This window comes from Heterodontus francisci, chromosome 6, assembly GCF_036365525.1.
Source record: "Heterodontus francisci isolate sHetFra1 chromosome 6, sHetFra1.hap1, whole genome shotgun sequence".
Classification (NCBI taxonomy): domain Eukaryota; kingdom Metazoa; phylum Chordata; class Chondrichthyes; order Heterodontiformes; family Heterodontidae; genus Heterodontus; species Heterodontus francisci.
The window spans coordinates 78,242,169-78,264,625 of NC_090376.1; the positions used below are offsets into that span (position 1 = coordinate 78,242,169).

Genomic DNA, 22,457 nt, shown 5'->3' on the forward strand with positions numbered 1-22,457 from the left:
TAAGTTTTTCCTTTGCATTGGTTCTCTCACCACCTGCTACAGACCCCATCTGGCAGCTGCGTCCTTCAAGACTTGGTCAGCTCAGTCAGTAGTGGTGTTACCGAGCCACTCTTGGTGATGGACATTGAAGTCTCCCAACCAGAGAACATTCTATAGCCTTGCTACCTTCAGTGCTTCTTCCATGTGGTGTTCAACACAGATGAGCATTGACTCATTAGCTGAGGGAGGGCACTAGTTGGTAATCAGCAGGAGGTTTCCTTGCCTATATTTGACCTAATGTCATGAGACTTCAAGGGGTCTGTAGTCAATATTGAGGACTCTGCAGGGCTACTCCCTCCTGACTGTATACCACTGTGGCATCACGTCTGTTCAGTCTGTCTGCCATTGGACAAGACATATCCAGGGATGGTGATGGAGGAGTCTGAGACTCTGCGGGTCAGGCTGTTACTTGACTAGTCTATGGCATAGCTATCCAAATTTTTGCACAAGTTGCCAGATGTTAGTCGGGAGGACTTTGCAGAGTCAACTGGACTGGTTATGCATTTGTCATTTCCAGTGCCCAGGTCAATACTGGTGGTCCATCCAGTTTTATTCTTATTAGAATGTTTCATAGCAGTTTAGTTACAACTCGCTACGGCATTCAGAGAGCAGTTAAGTGTCAACCACATTACTGTGGGTCTAGAGTTATATAATAGGCCAGACTGGGGAAGGACGGCAGATTTCCTTCCCTAAAGGACATTAGTGAACCAGATGGGTTGTTACTCCAGATTTACATAATTAACCAAATTTAAATTCCCAAGCTGCCATGGAGGGATTTGCACTCATGTCTCCAGATCCAGGCCTCTGGAGTACTAGTGCAGTAACATAGCCATTACACAAACATAAATACATACATACAAATTAGGAGCAGGAGTAGGCCACTCGGCCCCTTGAGCCTGCTCCACCATTCAACAAGTTCATGGCTGATTGGATTGTAACCTCAACTCCACATTCCCGCCTAGCCCCGTTAACCTTTCACCCCCTTTCTTATCAAGAATCTATCTACCTCAGCCTTAAAAATATTCAAAGACTCTGCTTCTACTGCCTTTTCAGGAAAAGAGTTCCAAAGACTCATAACCCTCTGAGAAAAAAGATTTCTCATCACTGACTTAAATGGGCACCCCTTATTTTTAAACAGTGACCACTAATTCTAGATTCTCCCACAAGAGGAAACATCCTTTCCACATCCATTCCATTATGCTGCCATGTCCAGTCATAAAGTTTAATATAATTTGAACTGGTAAATGCAAGATGGTTTAAATGAGCATAATTTAAGCACCTACAGATTCCTAGATTGTTCTGAAAGTGCTTCTGTTAGTTTTTTGTTAAAATATTTTTTGAAGAATTCATAGTCAAACTGAAGAAATGTTGGACCAGTTTTTTTTTCAAGATAGTCATCAAGGGGACACTGAAAGAAATGATTTGACAACAATGTTTATTGGTTGTCACCTGACTCAGGCGAAAAATAGAATAGAAACCCTGTTAACAGGGGATGATGTGGGCAGAGAAGTGACAGGCGCCCCTCGATAGGATAAGCCCAGGAGCAGCAGCACGCACCTGAGAGGGCAGAAAACTCACAAGTTTTTGGTTGTCGTGTCAGTGTGTGTTTAACCTTCTGGAATGAGATAAAGTTAGCTCCTGCTGCTGAAGAAGTGTCATGGAAGGAGAGAAGACTAGAAACCAGCTTGCTTTCCAGAAACTCTCTAAAAGACCCTGAGAAGTCCGCTGTGTCAATTCATCTCATCTCCTGTCTTTGAAAAAGCCTGCTAAATTACTTCTCAAAGCCACCTGGAAAGAACTGTTCTATCAGATCTCAGTGACCCGTCTATGTGTACTCGGAAGTTAGACTGTATGCCAATTTTGGAACACAATTTATCTCGTCTGCTGTTTTCTTCAGGAATGAGCAAGTATTCAGCCCAAGTTTTTTTTGTCTGTAACAGAGCTCTGAATTTTAAAAAATCCCTTTTATTTTTCCGGTTAACCAGTGAATGCGCACGCGTGTGTGTGTGAGTGTGAGGGACTAAGGTAATAAAAGGGACTTTAAAAATTTCAATCTATGTGTTTATGGTTTACTTCATTACTGGTTAAGACTTGTTTCGTAATAAACTGATAATGTTGTTATTCATTAAAGAAACCTGGTTAGTGTGTTCTATTCTGGGAAAAATAGAGTACATGATTGATAGTATTGGTAAGTGGGAAAATTTAAAAAAATGTTGTGACCTGTGGAGAAGTGGGACTAGAATAAACAGTGCACTCCTCCCACCTTGGTTGTAACAAGAAAAGGATGGTAATGAGTAATTAAGCTGAGAAAGGTAGCTTGGCGCCCTTTAATTGCTGCTCCTTACAAAGATTATGGGATATTAATCCCAGTGCTCTTGCAATGACTTCAGTATTGGCTGTCCATCATTTTTTTTCTGTCAGTTTTGTTCTTCCCCATTGTTTAAATTATTGTAGAATATAATAGATGCATCTAGTGCTTGCCCAATCCCTCAAGTAGCGTCATGGTGGAATTCTTAACAATGAACTCCTGAATTGGCTACAAATCCCTGTTTATGTGCCTCTCCTGAAAGGTGGGAAGAAAGGATGTGTGGTACAGGGATATGAAATCAGGTGAAGGATGGAAGTGAGCACAGATGGGTATAATGGCTTTTTATTGATTGGGATGCAGAAACGTAGACATTGCTAAAAGCATCTGTCATATAAAAATATTTCACCACCGCAGTTATTTCAACCATGGAAAAATTTGCTCATATTGATACTAGAGTCGGCATATCACTGCAAAACTCCATAATTTGACAGCACAGAAAAATTCAATGGGCTGTTTCACCTTCATGAAGAAAGTTTTAGAAACAGGACACTGTAGACAAAGTAATTCCCATTCGAACACAAGTAAACTGTTCTTCACATGGGTGTTTTGACATTTAATAATGTAATATCACTTTTCCCAACAACTGTTGGCAGGGAGAAGGGGTGTGGGGAAATAATTAGAAACTTGCTATCTGAACACATTGAATACTAAATCTATTGGCTTTTAATAACCGGTAACATTTCCCCATATTCTGAGATGAAGCTGTTTTTATATATGAACACAATGATGCACTGCATCAAACAATTCTTCAGGAAAATTGAGCAAAACAATGCCTCATCACTCACATTGCAAATTCATTTTATTCTCCTCTTTGGAAATCTCTACAGCCTGCATTATGCATGGCAAACAGTATTTGCTGGAGTTACTCCTTAACCAGCCAGTTAATAGATGGCTGGCCTGAGTTAACTGCCTCTCTGAAAACCCATTTCTTCTGATAAGAAACCACAAGGCTTCTCTCAGCATCTCCCTGACAACAGCTGAGATTTCTTGCAAATAAACACAGTAACAAAAATCTGTCCACTCACTCAATGGTGTATCCTAAACAGACCCATCATGGTTCCTACATTTTCTTGCAGCTGTGATAGCTTACTCAACAAGAAGAATTTGCATTCAAATTTCCATTGCATATAGTCAAAAGGTTACATTAGTGAAGGAGATCTGACTTTTTTTATAATGTTACTTAAAAATGAAAGGAAAGATCACTTATAATTAAATAATAAAAACACAGTCGCAATACACATTTAGCCATAATCTAAAAACTATCATTTAACTAAAACATTAATAATCACAGTCAGCTAAAGTAGACAAAATAGTGGTTGCATATCGCAAAATAAGAAGCAAGCTTTCCAAAATATGAAAGCTGCATTTAAGTGAAGGTATTCAAAGGTCACAGCTGTTTGTCTTGGCTCTCCTAGTGCCAGAATGCACACAAACAACTGCAGATGCCACTCAAATGGACAAACAAGAGCCCCAGCTGGAATCAAGCAAGTTATCAGCTTTCACAGTAAAATTAAACCATCCTGTCTCTTTGGAATAGCCTGACATTCCACTGCAATAGTTAAAATGCAGAATCAGGGTTAAATATTTAGGCTGTAACTTAACATTTTTCATGTAGCTCAACTGATTCCCAAGAAAGGCAAGGGGACATCAAGGGCTTGAGGCTTGCCTTTTATTGCTTCAATTCTCCATTGAGAATGAAATTGCCTCTAGAAGTGGCTTTTTGCTCAAGAGCAGCCAAATCAGAAACCCATATTTAGATGTTAGAGCCGACAGTAGCAGCCATTGGTTCCAATCCAAGGTCATGTAAGACAAGGGGCTCAATTTTAGTCCCAGGGTCCTGATGCCAAAGCGGGCTGACCTCCAGGTCAGGAATCAGGTGGTGACCGTGGCGAGATCCTGGAGGAGATTTTTGAGGGGCGTCCAATTAAGAAGCCACCTCTGGGAGCCACGTCCAGCTGTCACAGCTCTGCAGCTGTGAGGGCCAATGGGAGGGCCTGAGGCTCTGGGCAGCTGACAGCCCCTATGGGAGAGGTGGGTGCTGCCGCTGTAGGTGGAGGACTGCGAGGATGCCTCAAGATGGAGTCACCCTCTGTAGAGTTGTAAATGATACAAAATATACTGTGGCCACAGCTTCCAGGCTATCTGACCCTGCACAAGATGGCCTGTGGCCACGGCTGTGGCCCTTGCAGTCCAGCAGATCCATGCCTCTGGACCCCCGGACCTGCTGCTGGTAGGCCACTACCATTCCATCTATGGGCTCTAGTGATAATGGGGGGCTTATCATCTATCTGGAAAGTCTAAGTTTGAAGTGTCCTCAATTGACACTTAATTGGCCTACTTGGGTACCTGCTGCTGGTGGGTGGGTAGCTGTCACTGCGCACCCCACCCCCCCCCAACAAGAAGCTGCTTCCCAGCAGACTGTCACACTGGCCGATAGCAAGAAATTGCAGGCACGCCCACCTCCAAACCCACCTCAACCTCGGGATGAAAATTCCGCCCAAGATCTACAGAATACACTATCGACTGTCCCCTATTTGAACGAAAACAGAAAATGCAGCTAAAACTCAGCAGGCACTTTAGGTGAATGGTCAAAAACAAGAAATGACATAATGATGCCCTACTCTTCATATGGAAGAGTTCTTGATCATAGCTCACCACTGTAGTGCAATGCCAGATGAAGGTGACTCTCCCCCCTCCCTGTCACAGCATGAAGGAAGACTCTTAGGTCCTGCCTTTAAACGGAAGGCAGATGAGACGTGTGCAAACCTCTAGATGGGTGACAAACCCAGCAAGTCAAGGAAAGTGGAGGCCCAGCTGACTTTAGCTAAAGGGCCACATTTGAATATTTGAAATCTGTACCCTGCTCAAAGCAGGCAGGAATGATGTCAAGGTCAGAAAACAGGCAGGAGCAGGTGGGAGCAGGGATTGAGGCTACCACTGAAGACCTATTGGGACAGGCCTTAAAGTAAGTGCTAGAGGGTGGGAGATTTCCAAACAAATGTCAGCATGGAGAAGGAAAGAGAGGGAGTATCAGGTGGGAAAAGCCTGAGGATATCTTCCTGCTCCTCCTGGCTCCCAACGATTCCAACCAAAGAATAAAAGTGTTATTTAGCATGGCCTCTTTTGGTTAAGTAGCAGTATCACTCCATCATTTGGCATCAGACATTCCCTTCTTACTCATTGTAGAAATTACTCAGACAATTCACATTTTTGTTACAACATTTAGAAGAGAAAGATGGAAAATATTTTCAAATTTTGATCGTGGAAACCAAGCTTACAATTTATACAATTAGCACTCTTATCCTCAATAATAGGCCAGTATTTAATGTAGTTGATGAACGAATGCCATCCTTGCCCATCTAATTCCTATGATGTTTTGCACTGGCTGTTGCTGTTAGAGATCAAAACAGTGCAGTGCGCTCTACAGACCATGTAGGAGTGTGAACAGGGCAAGCAACTGTGTGTCTTATTAACCAATCAGATTGATGCAACAGTGCAGAGTCTGAATCAGGAACTGTAAGTTAGAATAATGAATGCAATATCCTTCAAATCAGGTACAAAAAGCAAAATAAAGAAAAGAAAAAAGATTGGATGGAGAGAGAGTAAAAAGAAACAGAAAGAAATAATAAAACAATTTTATTTTTTTGTTTTAAATCTCCAATTATAATTGGAATCTGAAGGAATGAAACTCTTCATTTGTAAATTTTCAGTGCCAGAAAAGTTGTTTGGCAGTAATTAAGATTTATCATACCATTAAAATGGGTACTTAGACTGAAATGGACAAGCCCTAACTTTCATTGATGAGATTAGTCTGTATCTACCATGCAAGTACAGGATCTGTACATCATTCAATGCATTTGAATGGGGAGCCAGGCAACAAGATGTAATTTTCATGCAGATTGCGGAGTAGCGGTGCATCGAAGACAGCAATTTCTGGATTTTCATGTTGAACCGTGAATCTGTGCTCAACTGAAGTTGCTGTGCAATTTACATGTAAAGAATGGTGAGCACCATTAGCATCAGCATTGTATTGACAGTAACTTCTGCCCATTATGATCTAGCCAGTAACATAATAATCACAGCCATATCATGTATCTAATTGTTCATGAGAATTCCTTTCAGTTGGTGTCTGAACATTATAGAAACAGCCATTTTTACGTAAAGGTTATATTGGTCAATAGGATATTCACTATTGTTACACTATTGTTGTGTTTACTTACCATAGTTTTTTCCTACCTCCTACATGTGCCAGTCATGGCCTTGGGGTGTTCCATAACCTCTCTCAATTTGTTAGGATTATTTTTTGTCTCTATATGCAGTACTCTGATATCACAAAACACCCCACTGAAAATTGATGGATATTAGCCACTGGCGATAGCATCATTCAAACCATCAGTGAGCCTGGGATTCAAACTCAGCACACCAGTCGAAGAGCTGTGTCACCAATGAGCTGTTGGATCATTGTTTCAGATCATGTTTTAAATAATAAATTATAACAGAGATTATAACCTGCATAAGACTTTTTAAAATGCAATGGGTAATATTCTTTCAAAAACATTTACTTTATAGAAGTGTTGCTAAATTACTACTGCCATTATGAAAGTATTAAAAAAACACCTGACTGTAGCTTTCACACCACTCAGGAAAGTATTCTATATATAATTCTGATGGCAATATGGAGATGGTTAAGGTGCAGATTCTAATTACCTCCAAATAAAAGTCCACCCCCATATACATGCCCTAGCAATTCATAAACTGATAAACATATTAAAGAAAACTACTCATACAAACAGTGAAGTTCTCAAAACAGGGAAGATGTATTACTGAGCATGAGCAGTTAACCTAAGTTTTCATCTCACAGCATATTTGGTAAGCACATCAAGTGGAACTAAAATATAATGCAACATCAGTCTCAACAAAACCATGAAAAATGTGTAGAAGGAAATAGCCTCAAAATGGCTGCACTTTGTGCATAGATTTTGTGTTTTCCTACACAGATTTTGGCATTTGCTTTGATTATTTTTTTTACAAACATATATAGATTAGAACCAAATAGAGAATACACACAAAACAGTGCCCATTGAGAAGTTACCTATTGATGTCATCTTCTCCAAGCATGTGTCTTGGAAGAGGAGAATATCTTCCTGATGAGATCTGTGGCAGTGAGGTCTTGTAATCCAGAGTATCATAATTCCCAGATAAGGGGAGGATGTGATTGTCTACTGGACGGGAATAAGCTAAAAAAAAAACACACAAAAAACAAAAACAATCTTGTTTGCTTTTAAAATTCTTAAAGAAGAACTCTTGGCAGACAGTTAACACATTTCTGCATTGTATGTTATAGTTAAAAATAAATTGAAAATGAAAAATACTCAAATGTTATATTTTACAGGGAGTCCTACGAGACTCGATGCGAAACATGTACAACCAATGCAATGCAACAATCAACAAAGTTAATAAAATATTGAACCAAATAGCCAAAGTACTACAACATTTTGTATTTTTCCTTTCAAAATGCATCATCTCAACTTTCTTTACATTTAGTTGTATTTGCTGATGTCACTAACCAGTCTGTGTTCCTGAAGTCCTTTACAGTCCTTGCTGTTTTACAAACACACTAATTTTGTGTGAACAGCAAATTCTGAGATTGTGCTCCCCATGCCCAAGCGTATATCATCTTTTCATAACACTAATTCATAATCATAAAAAAAAGCCAGATTTGCATTCCATATTAATTTCCATTTGCTTCCTTCTGTCTATTTCCAAGTAGTTTATAAAGTTAGAAAATACTGGAAGTACTCAGCAGGTCAGGCAACATCTGTAGAGAGAAAAACAGAGTTAATGTTTCAGGTCTGTGACCCTTCATCAGAACTGACAAAAGTTAGAAATGTAACAAGTTTTGAGCAAGTGAAAGAGGGAGGGGGGGAAGAAGAACAAAAGGGAGGGTCTGTGATATGGTGGAGGGCAGGAGAGATTAAATGACAAAAGGTTTCGTGGTACAAAGCCAAAGGGAGAGGTAATGGTACAAATAAAATAAAAGATGTGTCTGGATGAGGTGTGAATGGCAGGATAGCAGCTATCTGAACACAAAGTAAAGGAATTAAGAAAGAAAGAAGAGGGGGGATAAAATGAACCAGCCAAAAAAACACAAAAAAAAGAAAAAAAATTGGGGACAGGGGTTATGATCTAAAAATTATTGAACTCAATGTTGAGTCCAGAAAGTAGGAAAGTGCCCAGTCAAAAGAAGAGGTTCTGTTCCTCAAGCTTGTGTTGAGCTTCATTGTAACACTGTAGCAGGTCAAGGACAGAAAGGTCAGAGTGGGAGCAAGGTAGAGAATTAAAATTACAAGCAACAGGAAGGAAGCTCGGGGCCAAGCTTGTGGATTGAACGGAGGTGTTCCGCAAAGCAGTCACCTGGTCTGCGTTTGGTCTCCCCAATGGAGAGAAGACCACATCCTGAGCAACAAATACAATATACTAAATTGAAAGTAGCACAAGTAAATCACTGATTCACTTGGAAGGAGTGTTTGGGGCCTTGGATTATGATAAGGGAGGAGGCAAAAGGGCAGGTGTTGCCTCTCCTGCGTTTGCATGGAAAGGTGCTATAGGAAGAGGGAAAAGTGTTGGGGGTGACTGAGGAGTAGACCAGGGTGCCTTGGAGGGACCGGTCCCTTCGGAATGCTAAAAGGGGAGGGGAAGGGAAGATGCATTTGGTGGTGGTAACACGCTGAAGGTGGCAGAAATGGCAGAGGATGATCCGTTGAATATGGAGGCTGGTGGGATGGAAGGTGAAGACAAGGGGAACCCTATCATGGCTCTTAGAGGGCCTGTGCATTCAAACAGCTGCTATCCTCCCATTCACACCTTATCCAGATATATCTTTTGTTTCTTTACTTGTTCCATTACCACTCTCTTTGTCTACCATGAAACCTTTTGTCATTTAATCTATCCTACCCTCCACCCTATCACAGACCTTCCCTTTTGTTCTTCTTCCCTCCCACCCCTCCCCCGCTTTCACTTGCTCACTGATCATTATGGAACTTTATTGCAATTAAACTTAGATTATATCAAATTAAATTAGGTGGAGTGAATTATTTCTAACTTTTCACAGTTCTGATGAAGGGTCACAGACCTGAAACGTTGGGCTGGATTTTATTCCAGCAATAGAGGTCCCGGCAGTGGGCCAGAAGGCAGTGGGGAGACCCTGCCTCATCCCTCCATCGGGCTCCCATAGCTATTTAATGGCAGGCAGGCAGGCAATTAACTGCCCGCCATAGGAGACGCCTTCCCTTCAAGGGACGAGCTCCCACCTCCAAAAGCTGCCGGCCAATTGAAGGGCTGGCAGCTCTGCAACACCAGCAGTGTCACTGGGAGCAGTGGCCACTGCTGGTACTTTGGGAGGTCCTGCAGAGGAGAAGACTGGAGAAGATCCAGGGGAGGTAAGTTGGGGTCGGGGTTGTGGGGGCCATTCAGGCAGTCCCCAGGAATGGGGTTGTGTGGGGGGTTGTCAGTGAGGGTGGGAGTGGGTCTTCCCGGGGAGGCCGGTCATCACCACTGAGAGAGACAGGGGGGCAGCTCCAGGGGCCCTGGATTGTCCACAAAGGCGGGACCCGCCACCCAGCCTCACTAGGAGGCCGGCAGGTTTTACCTGGTGCGCCTCCCTGCGGTGGCAGGCCCCTCTGCCATTAAATTGAGGTGGAGGCAGGAAGAGGCCCTTAAATGGCCATTAATTGGACAATTAAGGGCCGCAATTGGCCTGAGGCAGAAAGGCCATTCTCAGCCTTCCCCGCCCCAGGCTAAATTCAAAGGCATTGGGAAGGTGATGGCACTCCACCCCCTACCTTCCCACATAATTTTCTGGGTCCCCCTGCCTCCACTCCCTTCCCTAGAGGGCCCATTAAATTCAGCCCATTAACTCTGTTTTGCTCTCCGCAGATGCTGCCTGACCTGCTGAGTATTTCCAGAATTTTCTATTTTTCTTTCAGGTTTCCAGCATCTGCAGTAATTTGTTTTTGTAGCTTATAAATATAACTATTTTTGATTTTCACACACACCTCAAGGAGCAATAATGCCTCCAAGACTTGAAACATCCACATTTAAAACAGGCAGTCGCTTATATCATTCAAAAAGCGGTAACTATTATTTATTTGTATCATCAGTTTCAGACTTGCTGGTTAAAGTGTCTTAAGTGCTTCATTTATTTTGGGCCGAAACTGTTGTATTGTCTCTGACAATTTAATGAATCATTATCTTCTTCTTGCACACTGATCATTATGGAACTTTATTGCAATTAAACTTAGATTATATCAAATTAAATTAGGTGGAGTGAATTATAGAAATGCAATTTTACTGGTTTCCTAGTTTGTTCAATAGTTTCTTTGTTCTGGAATCTCTACCACTCACGCTAACCTACAGATGATATATTTCTTTAATTAGTCTTGTCCAATTAAACTTTAGCACAATATCAAAGAAACTGGATCTTTATACCTATATTATGGCACTACCCTGATATACCAGCCACCGTGTATAGCGGACAAATCGCATTTGTTTGAATGCATCCACTATAAGCGGTGGGGACTGTCGGTCCATCAGCTCTCAACAACAGCGTTTGAATACAGCCTCTATTTTTTTCCTGTCATACAGCCATTGGAAAGCTGAAATAATAACAAAACATTAAAGGTTAACCAATTTTTGCTCCCAATATTAAGCTGTGGATAAGGTCTGAAATAGTTAAACTGAATAATGACCTTAATATCGTCTTTAATAATTTCAGACCTTAGCCCATTTTCTCTCTGACAGTAGGTGCTGGTATTGTAGGTGCATATAAAGCACTTCTGAGGCTGAGAGAGGTGATATGTGGGTGCTCCCATTCTGTGCACATGTGTGCTTCTATTTCTCTAATTTCTCTCATCATACCTCCTTTTGTTTTAAAATGTTGTCACTATTATTAATTCTGGCATTTAACCATCTTCTTTCTCTGCCTAAAGGACATTCTTTTTTATTTTCTTGTGTATATGGTCCATCCTTCACTGACACCACCTCCCCCCTCACCAACAGCCCTTTCCTTTCCTGGATTCTTTCTTAGAAGCTGTTCATCAGTAGTATCTTCTAGTTCTGCCAAAGGATTACACCTGAAGTGTTAACAGGCTGACTTTTATGGGCCCCCTAGAAACGGAAACGAGGTTGGGGGGGGGGGCAATAAAATTGCGCGAGAAGACAGGGAGTGCAGTGTCCATTGCCTTCCTGACGCCTTCAAATTTAGTCCAGGGCATGGAAGGCCGAGGAAGGCTTTCCTGCCCAGAGGCTAATTGAGGCCCTTATGCAGCCAATTAATGGCCACTTATGGGTCTCTTGCTGCCACCACTGGCATTTTACCAGCGGCGACGGTGCCTCTGCCACGTGGGAAGACTGCCCAGTAACTCAAGGAGGCCTCCATGTGGGCTTGTAGGGGGGCCCTCCCCCGTGGGCAATCTGTGGCCCACAGAGGACCCCGGTGGCAAAGACTACCCTGGTACCATCAGCCATCCTTCTGCCCTCAGCAACTTACCACCCCTCCTCACTGGGGTCTGCATGAGTGGCTCTGGTGAGCCTGTCCCCACTTACCTGTAGTCCAGGCTCCATGGCTGCTTCTCTTTCAAGTGGCTGCTGCAGTACCAGCAATGGCCACCATACCCAGTGGCGCTGCTGGGACTGTGAGCTGCCGGCCCTCTGATTGGCCGGGTCTGTCGGCCTTAAAGGGATGGGGACACCTGCACCAGGCAGTTAATTAACCGAGCGCCATTAAATACAGCCCGGAGAGTCCGCCAAAGGGCCAAGGTGGGGCTCCTCTCACCTTTTGGGCCCAACATAGGAACCTCCGCCAGCTGCGCAAAATCCAGAACATTTTTTTCTTTCTCCACAAATGCTGCCTGATCTGGTTACAGATTTTTATTTTTTGTCACCCAATGAAGTCATTATTAGCTTTATATGAATGAAAAACATCTGCTTCAGCAAAACAAAACTAAAATTATATATAACGATGAAATAGCATTTCATATACATCCAATTAATTGGACAAACAAGTACCTAAATTCATGTTAGCTTTTATTTTGGTCTCTGTTGGGAAAGTGGTTTGTAAAATAGAAGTAGAAAAAATGCTGCTAATTCTCATGTAAATTAGTTGGTGGTCAAATACCAGCAGGTCTTAGCGTGAACATTTGTTTAAAAAAAATCTGCAAAGAATTAGCTCGCTGGAAATTCATCAGACAGAACCACATTTCTCAAATAATTGAGAAGCATGCAGTCAAATTTTCTGCACTCTAATTTTGTTAGCGACACATAACAATACTAAATAGACCAATCTACGACTGACACTTCACTTTGCAAACTAGGTCAATTCACTTTTTGAAATTCCTTCATCATAATGAACATTATCATTAATTTTCACACTGTCTCCATTGATTAAAAAGTGATAATAATAAAGCTGTACCCCCATCTCTCTTAATCAGCAAAGCTATCATAACTTTATAAAGACAGACTACATTTCTATTTAAAGCAAAAGTAGGAAAAATATGTGAAACAATGTTAACTGAAGGAAGCCAAAAAAAGCCAGAGAAAATGCAGGATCATGGAATTATACAATAGCACAGCACAGAAGGAGGCCATTCAGCCTATCAAGATTGCGCTGGCTCTTTCAAAGACCAATCCAATCAGTCCCACTCCCCTGCTCTTTCCCCATATCTCCTTCAACTATTTATCTAACTCACTTTTGAAAGACACTTTTAAATTTGTCTTCACCACCCTATCAGGCAGCAGTGTAGTTCACTCCTAACCACTTGTTGTAAAATAAGTTTTTCCTCATGTCACCTCTAGTGCTTTTGTCAATCACTAAGTGCCCTCTCATTACTGGCCCTTCAGCCATTGGAAACAGTTCCTCTTTATTTATTCTATTTAAAACCTTCAAGAAAATGGTGTAAGGACAGCCCTAGCAACCACAGGCCAGTTAGTCTAACATCAGTGGTGGGTAAGGTTTTAGAAACTATCAGGGAAAATATCAATGGACACTTAGAGAGGTTCAAGTTAATTAAGGATAGCCATCATGGATTTTGACAAATCTAATTGAATTTTTTGATGAAGTAACAGAAGATTGATGAAGGGAATGCGGTGGGTATTGTTTACATGGATTTTAAGAAAGCATTTGATAAGGTACCACATAAAAGGCTGGTTAACAAAATTGAAGCTCATGGAATAGGAGGGTCAGTGTCCAATTGGATAAAAAAAATTGGGTTATGGACATAAAATAGCAAGTCGTAGTAAATGGTTGCTTTTCAGACAGGGGGATGGTAGACAGTGGTGTTCCCCAAGGGTCAGTGCTGGGACCACTGCTTTTTTTAATATATATAAATGACTTGGATCATGGAATACAGAGTAGAATCTCAAAATTTGCTGACAACACCAAACTTCGCGGCAAACAATGAAGATGATATGAGCTGCCTGCAATAGGACATAGAAAGGTTAGCAGAAATGGGCAGAGAGGTGGCAGATGGAATTTAATACTGACAAATGTGAGGTGATGCATTTTGGCAGAAGGAATGGGGAGAGGCAATATATACCTGATGGCAAAGTTCTCAAGAGGTGCAGGAGCAGAGGGACCTGGGGTAGCATGCGCATCGATCTTTGAAGGTGGAAAGACATATTGAGAGAGTGGTTAGTAAAGCATATGGGATCTTGGGGTTCATAAATAGATGCATTGAGTACAAAAGCAGGGAAGTTATGCTGAACCTTTATAAAGCTCTGGTTAGGCCCCAACTTAGCACAAAGGAGATTGAGGGGAGATTTAATAGAAGTGTACAAGATTATGACAGGCTTAGATAAGTAATCAAGGAAAGGCTGTCCCCATTAACAAGTGGTACAAGGCCTAGGGGACACAGATTGAAAGTTTTGGGCAAAAGATGCAGGGGGAATACGAGGAAACACTTTTTTACACAGCAGGTGGTAATAACCTGGAACTCGCTGCCCACAAGGGTGGTGGAAGCAGAGACAATCACTAATCTCAAAAAGAAGATGGATGGCCATTTGAGAAAAATAGACTTGCAGGGCGACAGGGATTGAGCCAGGGAGTGGGACTGACTTCATAGCTCCATGGAGAGCCGTCATGGACTCGATGGGCCGAACAGCCTCCTTCTGTGCCATAAGTGACTATGATTTTAAACACCCCTGTCAAATATCCTCTTAGCCTTCTCTGTTCTAAGGAGAACAATGACACCTTGTTCAGTCCATCCACTTAAGAGTACTCCCTCATCCCTGGAACCAATTTAGTGAATCTTGTCTGTACCGGCTCCAAAGCCTTCACATCCTTTCTAAAGTGTGGTGTCTAGAATTGGACACCATACTCCAGCTGGAGCAAAATTAATGTTTTATATAATTTAGCATAACTTCATGGCTTTAGTACCCTGTTGGGGAATTTTAACCAAACAATGGGTAGGTTTCTCTCGGGTGGGTGGTTAAAGTGTTAAAAATCAGATTACCCACCCATACCCATGTGGGTGGGTGACCAACCCACTCCAAGGAGGCAGATTGGTACTTTAAATATGATAATGAGAAAGACTTGCATTTATATTGTGCTTTTCACGATTACCAAACGTCTCAAAGAGCTTTACAGTGAATGAGTACTTTTGTTTTGAAGTGTCGGAAACATGTCAGCCAATTTGTGCATAGCTAGCTCCCACAAATAGCAATGTGATAATGACCAGATAATCTGCACTCTTGATGGTGATTGTGGGATAAATATCAGCCAGGACACCAGGGACAACTCCCCTGTCGTTCTTAAAAATAGTGCATGGGATCTTTTATATCCACCTCAGAGTGCAGATGGGGCCTCAGTTTAACATCTCAGCCAAAAGATGGCACCTCCAACAGCACTACACCAGAACATCAGCTTTGATTTTTGTGGTTAAGTCTTGAACTCATAACCCTTTGATTCAGCAGCAAGAGTGCGACCAACTGAGCCACAGGTGACACACAAAGGTAAGTGGAGAATGCGGGCCTCATTGTTATTTTACTTTTCGACTTTAACTGTGATTGGCTGGTTTGCTGAGCCTTGGAAGACCTGACAGCTACATCCAGGGGAGGACTTGGCCTTTGCACCTATCCAGTGTGCCTGCCTGAGAAACCCCTGGGATCGGGCATCCCCCATCCCAGACTTTCCCCACCAGACCCTGAATCCCGTGCTATAAAACAAGGCACACAATCAGCTCTCCCCACGAAGCGTCCAATCACACCCCTTTCCACGAACCTGCCAATTCTTCCCCTCCAAGAGCGTGGGAGCACTGGAGAAGATTAAGGGGCATGGAATTAAATAAAGGGGCTGTTTAGAAGGGAGAAAATAGAGAGTAGGATCTAACGGTAATTTCTCAATGTGGGCAGAAATAGGTACTGTTGTTCCACAGGGTCAATGGCAGCTCTGTCCTGATGCAGTCACAGTTCAGATTAAAAAAGAATGCAGGTGTTGATCATCGCAATCAAGCATCTGTCATCTGTTGAACACATGTTTGGAGATCTATTTAATACTGCAGATACCCAGTACATTAGCCATGAGGAAAACTGAGACTATAAAAGAGAGACAAAAGAGTTGCCACGAAATTGGGCAGGACACAAAAACAGGCATGAGGATCGCAATGCTGGATTACCCCACGCCCATTGCTTCCTATGCAGACAGATCGCAAACTCCGTGCTAATTTAAATGATTGTAGTGTGCAGCGAGCGCTAAGCATGCTGTTGAGTTCTGCACGCCTAAGCAGGGGACAAAAAATTGTAAGAAGCTGTCATGAACTAAAACCAGCCTGCACTTCTTAAAGGGAAGGTACATTGTGTCTGGAGCAGGTGCTGCATGTCATTCTACAACAGATTCTGGCATGGAAAGGACAGAGGTATAGCACAAAATGGCAGAGAGTAGGCTCCAAGATTTTCAAATGCTGCACTGGAGACCTTGGTGCAGGAGGTGGAGAGCAGAAATGATGTCATCTATTCACAGCAGGCCAGGAGGCCCTCTGGAAAAATTATGTGAAGGCAGTGGGAGCAGATAACAGTGGCAGTCAATGCCAGGAGTCAAGCCCCAAGGTCCTGGATGCAGTGTCACAAAAAGTTCAGTGGCCTCACATCGTCAAGGTCAGAGAATGTTTCTTGAAATGGAATATCTCACCAGCTCCACCACTAGCCTCACACACTGCAGATATCACCAAAACCCCATCACTCACCTACCAACAATCTCTAACAAGCACGACGCCTACCAAGCATTGACAGTTTCACCTCACCCTCACACACTTCACACTGCTGCAAGCCTCACAACCAGACTTCACAGCTTGCGCACACTGACAGCATTTCAACCATGACAACCACATCACCCAAACAAATTGCACCACTCTCACTGACATCCTTTCCTCTCTCTTGCAGGATAAGGTCATGCAGAACCGCAGGAAGCAGCACCTAACCAGCAGGGGACAGGCACAGCTGCACATCTTAAAAATCTTCTATAGGCATATAAATAGCAAAAAGGTGGTAAAAGGAGTGTGGCTGATTAAGGACCTAAAAGGGGATTTACACATGATGTTAGGGTCAGTGGACATGGCTGAGGTACTAAATGAGTACTTCTCATCAGTCTATACTAAGGAAGAAGATGCTGCCCAAGTCATGATGAAGGAGGAGTTAGTTGAAACACTGAATGGGCTAAAAATTGATAAGGAGGATGTACTAGATAGGCTGGCTGTACTTAAAGTTGATAAGTCACTAAGACCGGTTGAGATACATCCAAGGATTCTGAGAGAAGCAAAGGTGGAAATTGCAGAGGCACTGGTCATAAACTTCCAAGCCACCTTAGATACAGGGGACAGGAGAATTAAAAATGTGACACCCTTGTTCAAAAAAGGGTGCAAGGACAAGTCCAGCAACTACAGGCCAGTCAATTTAACCTCAGTGGTAGAAAAGCTTTTAGAAATGATAATTCAGGACAAAATAAACAGTCATTTGGACAAACATGCATTAATTCAGGAAAGCCAGCACAGATTTGTTAAGAGCAAATCATGATTAACTAACTTGCTTGAGTTATTTTGATGAGGTTACAGAGAAGGTTGATATGGTGCATATGGACTTTCAAAAGACATTTGATAAAGTGCCACATAACAGGCTTGTCAGCAAAGTTACTGCCCATGGAATACGATGGACAGGAGCAACATGGATACAAAATTGGCTGAGTGACAGAAAACAGAGTCGTGGTAAACGGTTGTTTTTCAGAGTGGAAGGAGGTATATAGTGGGGTTCCCCAGGAGTTGGTGCTAGGAGCCCTGCTTTTCTTGATGTATATTAATGACCTAGACTTGGGTATACAGGGTTTAGTTTAGTTTAGAGATATAGCACTGAAACAGGCCCTTCGGCCCACCAAGTCTGTGCCGACCATCAACCACCCATTTATACTAATCCTACACTAATCCCATATTCCTACCACATCCCCAACTGTCTCTATATTTCCCTACCACCTACCTATACTAGGGGCAATTTATAATGGCCAATTTATCTACCAACCTGCAAGTCTTTTGGCTGTGGGAGGAAACTGGAGCACCCGGAGAAAACCCACGCAGACACAGGGAGAACTTGCAAATTTAAAAATTTAAAATTTAAAATAAAAAATTTAAACAGGGTGCAATTTAAAAATTTGCAGATGACACAAAACTTGGAAGTATTGTGAACTGTGAGGAAGATTGTAATAAATTTCAAGAGGACGTAGACAGGCTGGTGGATTGGGAGGACGGGTGGCCGATGAAATTGAATACAGAAGAGTGTGAAGTGATTCATTTTGGTAAGAAGAATGAGGCAAGGAAATACAAACTAAAGGGTACAATTCTAAAGGGGATGCAAGAGCAGAGGGACCTGGGGGCATATGTGCACAAATCATTGAAGGTTGCAGGGCAGATTGAGAAAACAGTTAATAAAGCATACGAGATCCTGGGATTTATAAATAGGGGCATGGAATACAGGAACAAGGAAGTCATGACAAACCTGTATAAAACACTGGTTCGGCCTCAACTAGAGCATTGTGTCCAGTTCTGGGCACCGCACTTTAGGAAGGATGTTAAGGTATTAAAGAGGGTGCAGAAAAGATTCACGAAAATGGTTCCAAGGATGAGGAACTTCAGTTACATGTATAAGTTGGAGAAGCTGGGCCTGTTCTCCTACGAAAAGAGAAGATTAAGAGGAGATTCAAAATCATGAGGGGTCTGGACAGAGTAGACAGGGAGAAACTGTTCCCATTGGTGAAAGGATTCAGAACCAGAGAACATTGATTTAAGGCAATTATCAATAGAACCAGAGGCGACATAAAGAAAAAAATGCTTTTGCAGCATTTGGTTAGGATCTGGAATGTGGTGCCTGAAAGTGTAGTGGAGGCAGATTCAATCAAGGCCTTCAAAAAAGGACTCGGCAATTTTCTGAAGAGAAAAAATTTGCAGGGCTACAGGGAAAAGGCCGAGGAATGGAACTAGGTGAGTTGCTCTTGTAGAGAGCTGACATGGAACGACGGGCTGAATGACCTCCTTCCGTGCTGTAAACATTCTATGATCCTTACCCCAATGGATGTGATGGTGGGCGCCATCATTGGCGCAACCATTACCGAGGCCGTGGCTAGCGGCAGGGCTAAAAGCTTTGAAGATAACAGCATCCTCATACCTAATCCTCTTTCTCACATTCCACTTCCTCCTCATTCCACTATTTCTTCTGATTTACACATCGTAGATGGTATAAACATGAACTTCTTGCTTTTCCCCCTCCGCTTACCACACCCCTAACCTTGTGCCTTTCTCCTTTCCAGTACCAAGGAACTGCAAGCTGGCCAGGCAATGATGGAAGAACAAGAGGTAGAAAAGCAGAAAGACAGCGATGAAGAAAAAGTGTTGAAGATGAAAACTTGCAGCTACTAGGTCAGATCACTGCATGTTCTTTAGAGGATAGCTTAGAGGTGGGATCTGCACAGGTCAGACACCCAGCACAAGTGGCCTGCAACCAGTAATGGAGACAAGGGTAACATAGGTTCTATTGCTACAGCTTTCCGTAGGGTGAGGTCGCACACAACATCTGCTGCTGAGGACTTTGTTAGGACGGCCTAAGAAGCTGGCTGTTGGATATACGCAATCGTATGCTTGGTACATTGGCAGGCCTACTAGAAAACCTGTGGTTTATATCAAGGAGTCCAGCATTAAAATAGCACAGGGCTTTGCACAGAGCTTGGAGCCCAAATTTTCCAGCATGGAAATGGTGGTCAATTCCATTCGCATACTTGAGGACCCAACCCATGATGCAGCGTCTGATGGCCGATTCCATTGCAGCACAAGAAGAAACTGCCCAAGGTCTCAGTGCTGCAGTGGAAGCTCAGACTGCTTTCATGCAAGCTCAGACTGCTGCTAGCATAACTGCAGATACCAGCACTCAAAGAGGCTTGCAGGGTCTCACAGCAGTTCAGCAATTTGTCTTCCAATGCATTGTGAGGATTGCTGAGGCACCAGCCCAGGAGAGTGGCAGTGGCTCCATGGAGCAAAAACTTGCTGTCCTCTTTTAGGAAGACAGTATTCACCCTTCCACCACTGCCATTCTGCCAGTGCCCTTGCTGTTGCCTGTCAGCCAGCCAGCACAGACTGCTGCTGCCCATGCCGAAATGGGCCAGAGCTGCTTCAGCAAGGCAATCTGCAGTCTCCCTCACAGAAAGTCAGGAGCCTTCCTCCAACCATGCTACAGCCACTGGGGTACTGCATAAGAGTACTAGGACAGGTATAGAGTCATAGTGTTATACAGCACAGAAACAGGCCCTTCGGCCCATCTTGTCTGTACAACCATCAAGCACCTATCTATTCTAATCCCATTTTCCAGCACTTGGTCTGTAGCCTTGTATGCTATGGCATTTCAAGCGCTCTTCTAAATACTTCTTAAATGTTGTGAGGGTTCCTGCCTCTACCACCCCTTCAGGCAGTGTGTTTCAGATTCCAACCACCCTCTGGGTGAAAAAATTTTTCCTCAAATCTAAACCTCCTGCTCCTTACCTTAAATCTATGCCCCCTGGTTATTGACACCTCCACTAAGGGAAAAAGTTTCTTCCTATCTCCCCTACCTATACCCCTCATAATTTTGTATACCTCAATCAGGTCCCCCCTCAGCCTTCTCTGCTCTAAGGAAAACAACCCTAGCCTATCCAGTCTCTCTTCACAGCTGAAATGCTCCAGCCCAGGCAACATCCTGGTGAATCTCCTCTGCACCCTCCCCAGTGCAATCACATCCTTCTTATAGTTTAGTGCCCAGAACTGTACACAGTACTCTAGCTGTGGCCTAACTAGTGTTTTATACAGCTGCAACATAACCTCCCTGCTTTTATTTTCTATGTCTCGGCTAATAAAGGCAAGTATCCCATATGCCTTCTTAACCACCTTATCTACCTGTGCTGATGCCTTCAGTGATCTATGGACAAGTACACCAAGGTCTCTCTGACCCTCTGTACTTCCTAGGGTCCTACCACCCATTGTATATTTCCTTGCGTTGTTAGTCCTCCCAAAATGCATCACCTCACACTTCTCAGGATTAAATTCCATTTCCCACCACTCTGCCCATCTTACCAGCCCATCTATATCGTCCTGTAATCTAAGGCTTTCCTCCTCACTATTTACGACAACACCAATTTTCGTGTCATCTGCAAACTTACTGATCATACCTCCTATATTCATGTCTAAATCATAACGTACACTACAAACAGCAAGGGTCCCAGCACTGATCCCTGCGGTACACCACTGGTCACAGGCTTCCAATCGCAAAAACAACCCTCAACCATCACCCTCTGCCTCCTGCCACTAAGCCAATTTTGGATCCAAATTGCCCTGGATCCCATGGGCTCTTACCTTCTTAACCAATCTCCCATTCAGGACCTTATCAAAAGCCTTACTGAAGTCCATGTAGACTACATCAACTGATTTACCCTCATCTACACATCTAGTCACCTCCTTGAAAAATTCAATCAAGTTAGTTAGACATGATCTCCCCCTGACAAAGCCATGCTGACTATCCTTGATTAATCCCTGCCCCCCCGAGTGGAGATTAATCCTGTCCCTCAGAGTTTTTTCCAATAGTTTCTCAACCACTGATGTGAGACCCATCAGCCTGTAATTACCTGTTTTATCCCTGTTACCCTTCTTGAATAATGGTACCACATTTGCTGTCCTCCAGTCCTCTGGTACCGCTCCTGTGGCCAGAGTGGATTTGAAAATTAGTGTCAGAACCCCTGCTATCTCCTCCCTTGCGTCATATGACAGCCTGGGATAGATCTCATCTGGGCCTGGAGATTTATCCACTTTTAAGCCCACTAAAACAGCTAATACCTCCTCCCTTTCAATGCTAATTTGTTCAAGTATATCACAATCCCCCTCCCTGATCTCTACACCTACAGTGTCCTTCTCCATTGTGAACCAAATGAAAAGTAATCATTTAAAACCTCACCTACGTCCTCCGGGTCCACACACAGATTGCCACTTTGGTCCCTAATGGGCCCTACTCTTTCCCTGGTTATCCTTTTGCCCTTAATATACTTATAAAATTCTTTGGGATTTTCCTTTATCTTGCCCGCCAATGTTTTTTCATGCCCCCTCTTCTAATTAGTTTTTTAAGTACCCCCCCCCCCCCCCACCCCCCGCACACTTTCTGCACTCCTCTAGGGCCTCCGATGTTTTTAGCTCTATGTCTGCCATAAGCCTCCTTTTTTTTCTTTATCCAATCCTCTATATCCCTTGACATCCAGGGTTCCCTGGACTTGTTGGTCCTACCCTCCACCTTTACAGGAAATGAGTTCCGAAGAAGGGTCACTGACCCGAAACGTTAACTCTGCTTCTCTTTCCACAGATGCTGCCAGACCTGCTGAGTGGTTCCAGCATTTCTTGTTTTTATTCCACTTTGGCCAGATCCAGTTTTATCACATTGAAATCAGCCTTCCCCCAATTCAGTACCTTTATTTCAGGTCCATCTTTGTCCTTTTCCATAATTACCTTAAATC

The 22,457-nt window shown here is 43.0% G+C and overlaps 1 protein-coding gene across 3 annotated transcripts in view; it reads right to left on the reverse strand.

Annotated features, from left to right (window-relative positions):
- dlg2 (discs, large homolog 2 (Drosophila)) overlaps positions 1 to 22,457 on the reverse strand; it is a 1,345,388-nt gene that overhangs the window by 578,883 nt on the left and 744,048 nt on the right. For all 3 annotated transcript variants that reach the window (XM_068033932.1, XM_068033931.1, XM_068033933.1), the window contains one exon: positions 7,500 to 7,644. In XM_068033932.1, the coding sequence (XP_067890033.1) occupies positions 7,500 to 7,644 (145 nt within the window). The remainder of the gene's footprint in view (positions 1 to 7,499; positions 7,645 to 22,457) is intronic.